An 8,829-nucleotide genomic window follows, 5' to 3' on the forward strand; every position below is an offset into this window, starting at 1 on the left:
GAGAGATAGATAGATAGAGAAAGAAAAGAGAGAGAGAGCAGGGAAATGGGAACACCCATTCTGACGCCATGGCAGAGTCACGTAGCACAGGACAAGGCAAAAAAAGTGTAATTTTTGGAGCCCCCCCCCCCCCCCCCCCCCCACCGCCCCATGACAGGGCACCCTGGGGTGGTAGAAAGGAGATAAGCCCTCGCTGCATTATCAACAGCACCCACCTTACACCCGGGATACCCCGCACTCACTACCACTCCCCCAGACCCCGTCAGCCTGCGCAAAAAGAGAAGGGTAGAAATACACAGGTAGACTGAGAGAGAGAGAGAGAGAGAGAGAGAGAGAGAGAGAGAGAGAGAGAGAGAGAGAGTAAGAAAGATAGAGAGAGGAAGATGGAGAGAGAGCAGTAAAAGAAGAGGGAAAGAAGAAGAGAGAAAGATGAAAAAATTGAGAAGTAGGCCTATTACTTTGGTGGGGGGGGTGCTGTCTAGTAATCAGTGTGAAAGCATCTTGGGTTTTGACGTCAGCTTGTTTACTCACTGGGGATTCCGTCTTCACAGAGGGCTTCCCCCTCTCAACCCGCCTCTGATCAGTTTGATATGGTTTTTTTTCCACTGAGTCATTCAGTACAAGTGGCAAAGAATATTCCAGCATCATGTTGCATTGTGTATACAGCAGAGTTTCATCTCCTTACGTCCATTAATTACAGCTTCAGGACTTCACTGTGACATGATCCTACCTGCAGTTCAGTGCATAAGGTCTGCTGCAGCTGGTATGAAACCTGCAAGTCAAAGGTGAAGTCATGTCACATGCATTTTGTGTGCATTTTGGCTTGCATTTTGGTATGCATTTTCTGGCCAAAATAAAACTCTGGCTGTTTTCAAAAGTTAAAATATGCTAAAGTTAGATCCCAAATTTCCTTCTAGAGGGAGGTAAGAATTCAGCTTCTCATGGCTCCTCAATCATATCAGATTAAATAAATTGAAATGTGTTCAATTGACAATTCAGAGTACACTGAATTGTATATTAAATCATATTCAAAACAAATTGTTGCAATGTCAGAGATTTACACCATTGGACAGAAATACACATGCCGAGTTACGTGTATTTTTCATGTTTCAGAGCAAAGTTGCAAATAGCAAATCAAAATGTGGCTTCTTCATGAAGTTCAACTGTTCATCACAAGCTCCAGCCAACTGACATTACCAAAATCTTAATCATAAGAAGAAAATGAGTTTTATTTTTATTGTCTCATTTTAGACACTGTTTGTGTTTGATTAGTCATGATGCATGTACTCTTTCCATTCTGTGATAGTGGTCCACCGAGACTTCCTAGCCCAGGAGACTAAGGCCATGTAGTGGAGATTAGCTCTGAATCTCCTCTATAAAGAGAGAGCCATGCTGAGTCACTGAAAGCAGTTCACAAGTCAATCCTTATCCCCTGCTGCATAATTACTGCATGATGCAAGTAAATGAAGCCTATTAAAGCTCCTGATGTTGTACAATGAGGAGAGAAAGATGAATGGGAAGCTTCAGCTGCGAGCAGCTATTTTTGTTTGTTTATGGAGTTTGATCAGTTTAGCTTGTGTGGAAGCGGGTTAACAGTAATTGTTAAGGTTTGGAATAGCAAAAGTTCCCTGACCTCAGATGAAGTACCTTTTTGGTGGTCCAGGCTTATAGGAAATATTTGGGTTCATATTTATATGAAATGCAAGTGACTTTCTCCTTTATGCTATGGTTAGGAGCCATGTGATTATGCAGACTAGCATTTGGTGTCTGGTTACCAAAGATTCTCACATTTTTTCTGAAACGGCTTCAGCATTAAGCATTTTACAATCAGGTAGCTTTTCATCATATTGTTACTCTTATCTATGTGAGTATGTTTTTACTTCACTATATAGCCAGTTTTGAAAGTATGGTTGACTCTCTATTGTATGCAGTTTTATTCAATAGCACTTCACATATTCACATTCATGCAGTTTTCAGCTTTATCACCTGAGGGAATGGCTCAGATATTTAATTGAGAAATATAAGCAGCAGATAGTATTGTAGTGAGCAAAGGGGCACTGGGATTTGTTTTGTATGCTATGTCATGAGCCACTGACCCAGAAGATGAGACCACAAGGAGAATAAACCCGAGAATTCCAGCTGTGGCAAGCTGTGCTGGGCAGCATAAATGTAGTGGCCATCTCAAAGCACAGAGTTACCCTTCAAGAGTGGCCATTCTGGTACTGTGCGAGTATCTTGAAGAACTTGACTATACTCATAGGTCACTTGTTCATGGTTCACTTTATTCAGAAGTACTCTGAATTTCTCTTAAAGACTGAAAAGCCCATTACAGCTGCTTCAGAGTTGAATTTAAAATGTAAAAATTTTGTGGCAGTTTTGTGGCAAAAAACCCCACATTTTAATTTTGTTGGTGTTCTGTCTGGACATCTTACAGCTGAATTGTACCAGAAATAAAAATAACTGATCTCTATAGACTTGCAGCTGACCTCTTTACCATACACTTTCCGTTGTTCTAGATTAGATCATTGGCTACCTCATTAAGTTAATTTAGTGAAAACAAGTAATTGCACTGATTCTACAAATATGTATCTTACTGTTCATTTAATCTGAAACAAATGGAGCTTTACAGACAAATTAAATTTTCTTGTTGAAAACATGAAGGGCATTCCCTGTTTAAATAACAATGCTGCTCCAGCTAGTGTTTAAACACTCCTGTTTGTTATTGTTATTAAGTGATCTAAATGTTTTAGAGATGGACAAACAGGAGGGACTTCAGGTGGGAGGGGTCAAGTATATAACCATAACTACCACAAATCTGACCAAAAAGAAACACAGACACAACACACATTTGCAAATATTTATTGTTCTTTTACACAAATAAGCTGTTTCAAGTCTATTCAACAACCCATATGCGATACAGATAATGCGATAAAAGTCTGTGTGCTTTCTGCATTCATTAGTTGTCACAAAGATGCAACAAGTGACTAATAAACAAGTAAAGGTACTTTTTCTTAGCTGCATAAGAATTTAAAGTTCTTGTTGTCCGTTGATCAATTGACACATGGCCACACCCAGGGAGCAGGCTATGATAGGCTCTATCTAGGCAGGGGCAAGCAGACAGTGTTATCATCAGCTGCCAGAGCTGACGCACAGGGCACACCTACACACCAAACTGGGTGGTGGGCTTACAATGAACAACGTTTGATACATTAGGTCATTATAAGCCTTCACAGTGGTCCTATCATATCATCAAAGATTTATAAATTGATTAATGACTATATTATAAGAAAATAACATATTTACAACGATAGTAGAATAGGAATTACTGTGGCAACACCACACTTTAAAAGGTTTTCGGGTTCCCCTTTTGTGTTGCATGGAAATATAGTTACATTTCTGACATGCCCCCTAGTGACAATTTAAGGCTCGAGAAACTGCAAGCTAACAGTTCAATGGGATGGTTGAATCATTTGAATGCCAGGGAGGTGGTGGGAATGCAAATAGATTTTGTCCTCCCAACACACCTGAAGCAGGGGTGGAAGCCTGATTTTCTGCCTCAGTTGCGTCAAAAGGTTGTTACAACTAACAGGAAAACAATGCAGCCTGGCTGTGTTCCTTTAGAACTGGTTTGGTCACCAGTAGAACAAAGACGGTGAGATATACTCTTCCTAAAGTCTAAAAAGAAGCCACAACCCATAATCTGGAATTTGAACAATGGTAACAAAAGCACAAATCATAGAGTTTTGAAAGACTCATTATTCAGTATTGTTTAGTGTTCCTTTACATAGTCAGGGAGTCTTGGTGAAAACAGCACCATGCAAGACAAATGACACAAGATGCATTTACATTTATATTTACATTTACGGCATTTAGCTGACGTTTTTATCCTAAGCAACTTACAATTATGACTGAGTACAATTTAAGCAACTGAGATGCAATGAACAAATCAAATTAGCCTTGCTGTGTTCCTAGTGTATGTTTGTCAGGTGCCCACATACAAAATCTTCAGTAAACATGGTGCTGGTATCAAGGTATTGCAACCATTTTGCAACTTATATTTGAAGTGGTTTAAATATCCAATTGATAAGTACATGTAACAGGGGTTATTAATCCCTGGCTCTTGTTTGTCACATCTATACTTCCTGCATAAATAATACCTGCATTGTATTGTGAGTCTGTCAGTGGTGAGAGTTATGGTACAGCATGTGTTTCTAAGGAACAAACACACACACACACTCTCATTCACTCTCTCTCTCTGTTCATGTTTTTGTTACTTGTATAGATGTACATGGTTTTTTTTCTGGTCCTGTGCTGACCACTAAGGGAAGAAAGAAGCTCTGCATTTTTTTTTTAGAGTTGAACTTTTATCATGTAATTCCAAAAAGCTCCTAGTCAGCAACCAGTCCTGGATCTCACCTGAACTACTGCCAGAAGTAGGACTGTGGGATTTTAAGCAGTTCTTACAGGAGCAGTAGCTCCTGACGCTTTTATCCAAAGCAACTCACAATTATGACTGAGTACAACTTGAGCACTTGTGGGTTAAGGGCCTTGCTCAGGTGCCCAACAGCATCAACTTGGCAGTAGCAGGGTTTGAACCAACAACCTTCTGATTACAAGTCAAGTACCGTAACCACTGAGCTACCGCTGCCCTCATAACGTACTGTTTATGGCAGCTAGAGATTTTCTCTGTGCCTGTTACACAGCATCCAACAGTAGGAGACAGCAAAGTTAAACAGTAGGAATTAAATATACAGAAGCCCTCACTGCAAAAAGGCAAACATCACATCAGAAAAGATTTGACTGGGGACATTAAAAGGAAATGTATTTGTTACAGACTACAAAACACCTCTGTAAGTCTGTAAGTAAGGGCATCTGTCAAATGCTGTGAATGTAAATGTACTTGTAAATTAAGTACAGGTTATGAATCGAGAATCCCACTGGTCAGAATTTTTCTTTAAAATTCAGCACCAGCCGTTCATGTATTCTGACATGTAATCACCACTTAAAGTATCTGATTTATCACTGTTAACAGGTCAGAATTATTTTTCGATGAACCACTAACTGCAAGCACTGGAATAAAGAAACTTCATATAGGCTACAGGTCATGGCAGCAAACAAGAGGCAGACAGAGGTTAGCAGAGTGGATTCACAATGTGTGAGAAGGAGAATTCATTACAGTAATACAGCTTTTGAGTCAGTACAGCTTTTAGCATGTAACCTACTCACTGCCTTCTCATGAGGAAAATCTCCATTCACCAAACACAAGGTAGCCATTTATTTCAATCTCAAAACAACCTAAAAAGAACCATTAGGGGGAAAAAAATCTATGAGCACTCTAAAGGTGAAATAATTTCTTTTTATTTAGCACATCTTAGAATAAAGTTCGTAGTATCTAAACAGACATTTCCATTCTTGCTTTTAACACATTAAGAATTTATGACCAAGTTTATTTACACACATGATAGGCTCCTCCCCCTGGCACCAGACTCAGCTGCATCGGGGAACTTGGCGGAGATTGCCCATTTGAGCTTGAGGAAAAGAGCTGTGTAGCATCAGCTGCCACTGGTGGATAGGACAACTGATTAAAGTCAAAGGAAAAAAATGTGACACCTTAACATCCATTTGCCATTTGTGAAAAAAAAAATCAATTGGTTATTTTAATATGTCACACACGACTGTCCTCTTCACAATAATCTATTAAAACACTACCTATCCGCACTTTACAGAATGGCTAGTCAAGCAGCAGGTTACGTTATAAAGTAATACATTATGCCATGATCTTACATCAGTTCAGGCTGTATCTGCTTGCTAGACATCAACACAGTATAGTGCTTATATTCAACTGGATAAGCAGTGGAAAAAGTAAATACCCAGTATTCGATTATTTCTATGGCCATTTCTCTGCAGGGTTTCCTGTCTTGATTTTTCCTTGCTCACAGGCTGACAAAAAACGTTTGGCTTGTTGGATTCACTTGTTATGAATGAGGTAGTCTGGGTCAGCATCAGGTGAGAGAGCACACTACTCCTCACCTGTACCTGCCTGAAGCGTACAGCACACAGTAGTGTAGGCCAGCCTACTGTGCTTTCAATCAAACACTTTGATTTGCTTTGTATAATAAAACCGTAAGCGTTAAAATTGCTTTAAATATTTTTATTCAATTACATGATAGATTGACAGTTTTTAGTGTAAACAGAAGACAATGCTCATAGTGGGTTAAAAGGATCAATGTGACAATTTCCTGAGCACATCAAACATGTCGATCAGTCTCAACAACCTGCATGAGCTGAAGGTGGTAAGAGGAGACAGCTAGCGCTTCCTCCTGCTGAAGTCTGACCTGTACAGTACAGACTCAACTTTATCTGCTTTGCATATCGTTCAAAATAAATTGTTACCATAGTACACCCCAATCTGCGACTGTACTTTGGCAACTAACCGCAAAATAGAAACCCAGAGATGCCATCCATATAACCAAGTACAGTAACTATTAAAGGCTTTGTCAATTAAGCACAAAAAAGTGGTCAGGCTCACAAACTACAGTACATACAAACCATTCACTCAGTCTAGATAAGGATCACCTGCACAAGTTATTAACATGACCATTACAACTATGTCAGCAGGTAAAAACAAAATTTTTGTTTAATCAAGCAAAAGCACACACACGCACACACAGTAGAAGGCAGTTAAATTAAGATGGCAGCATTCATTTGATTGACACTGCAATATTTTTACTAAGTTACAAAGAAAAATGACAGTACTGAAAAAGACCCATTCCTCATTTTAAAGCTGATCATCAAACTTAGACTTAATGTAAATACAGTAGGTGCAACCCTTGATATACAATTATTACTACTGATCTAGATTTTTAAAATAATTTTGAATGAAACAACCAATCTATGAAAACCAAAAAGAAGTTAGATTCAAGTGCTCAAATAAGATTTGTAAATTTTCCCACACGTATGGAACACTTTGTTCTGTGTGACCTTTTCAGGTGATGGAACCAGATAATTTTAACTGAGATTGGAAAACTTTACATTAAGGCTGTCTAAACATACAAATCCTATTAACTATAGGAAAAACTAATCTGACTGGAGCGCTAGAGTCTAGTAATAGTATTTATTTCCCTTTTTGTTTTAAAAGTACAAACCCTTTCAATTCTCTGGTGTTTGCCCATCTCCAATTCTTTTGGAGGTGTTTGGACTAAGAGCTTCACACTGTAACTTTTTACTTTTTAGCTACAGCAATCATTAATGTCCAGAAAGCACACCATCAGAAGCAGAGGAGAAGAGGCACACCTGAACATCCATTCCACACATCAGTTACCCACAGCTTGCAGAGTGTAGCCTCAAGGAGAGGAACTGCTTGCAAAATGACAGGCAGGAATGGAATGTTGCTCAAATAGCCAAAGGGTTGTGGTAATCAGGGCCAATAAGCTAGAGGATGACACAAGGTGGTTGGCTTTTGGTGATCTTCTGCACTGGCTGGCCATCGTTGGCCTTCTGGATGGCGTCCATGACCTAGAGAACGAGAAAAAACCCCAAAAACACTCAGGCTAAGATCAGGACAAAAAGTTAAAGAAAAGGCCGTTTTGTGCAAATCCCTTATTCACCAGCATTTCCCTTGTCATTAAGGCTAAATCTCCTCTATTTATGTCTGTTTGCAAGCCTGCCAAATAATCACCAGGAGTGTGATGATAGAATTAGATATAAAACACAAAAGGTTGTGCATCTTCACAGGGTCACTATCACTGCTGGCTTTCATGCCAAACATGTCTCAATTTTTGGCCCTAGCTGGCTGAAACAGAAATCCACACCATCATCATGTGGCCATATCAACACACCAAGACTTCCGGGATGCAGCCTACCTCTAACCATGGAACTAATTGCAGCTCTGAAATTGCAACATCATTTGTACCTTTACGAATTAAGAAATTTTATATATATGTATATATAAACATTCCCTAATACTGGTGTGGTTGGACTGAAGAGCAAGTATGTTAGTGAATGGAAAAATATACTAATGAGGACCACTGTGGTGCACTGCAGTCATTTATATAGTCATTTATACTGTAAGCAAACTTAACTGAACACATCTTACCAGATCATTTTATCCATGTAATCTGTTACTCAAACACTGAAGATTGAACCGCAAGATGCAGTGAATTGGAATGAGGTGACGAGGCTTATAAAGGCCTAGCCCCCTGTTGCCATTTAAAATGTTCAATAATCAGGGATCATTTCAAAAACACAAAGGTTTGATCTGTATTCGGAGAATAACAGTAGGAATCTTTGTTTTACAAGCGGATTTCGGTAATATACTCACATCATCTTCATAAGGGAAACCACTGGTTTCCAGCTTTGAGAAAATCAGTTGTCCATTGATCTCAATCTCAAAGCTCCCTTAGACAGAAATGAAAAGATCACAAGATGTATAAAATACGTTTCTGCAGTTGCTGTATAACAAGGTAAAAAAAAAGTAAAATATTAATTTATTCCTTGAGCCTTTCCTACATGTCTAATTTCCAGAGCCAAAAAATTCAGAGGGACAAATTCAGTCCCCTCACCCATACCAGTATAACGTTAACTACCCCCCCCCCCTCTCCATTCGACACTCAGACTACACTCAAGAAAGGGATGTGTCCCAGCTCTTCCCTAGATGGCGAACTAGGAACGTTCCAGGTCCTGGAAAAATCATTACAGATCCCTTACACCCTGCATACGTTCTCTCAACTTCCCCCCCTCTGGCAGGTGCTACAGAATCCTGCATATTCAATCTTCTACACACAGCAGCAGTTTCTTCCCTCACACCACCACCCTCATAAATAGCTGACT

At 39.4% G+C, this 8,829-nt stretch overlaps 1 protein-coding gene across 1 annotated transcript in view; it reads right to left on the reverse strand.

The window, feature by feature from the left end:
• Positions 1-6,136: 6,136 nt before the first annotated feature.
• The window catches only part of selenow2a (selenoprotein W, 2a), a 4,169-nt gene continuing 1,476 nt past the window's right edge, over positions 6,137-8,829 (reverse strand). Inside the window, exons 3-4 of the mRNA XM_026998047.2 lie at positions 8,321-8,397; positions 6,137-7,515 (exon numbers count right to left, since the gene is read on the reverse strand). Coding sequence (XP_026853848.1) covers positions 7,432-7,515; positions 8,321-8,397 — 161 coding nt within the window. The 3' untranslated portion in view covers positions 6,137-7,431. The remainder of the gene's footprint in view (positions 7,516-8,320; positions 8,398-8,829) is intronic.

Source organism: Electrophorus electricus, chromosome 1, assembly GCF_013358815.1.
Source record: "Electrophorus electricus isolate fEleEle1 chromosome 1, fEleEle1.pri, whole genome shotgun sequence".
In the NCBI taxonomy this organism is placed as follows: Eukaryota; Metazoa; Chordata; class Actinopteri; order Gymnotiformes; family Gymnotidae; genus Electrophorus; species Electrophorus electricus.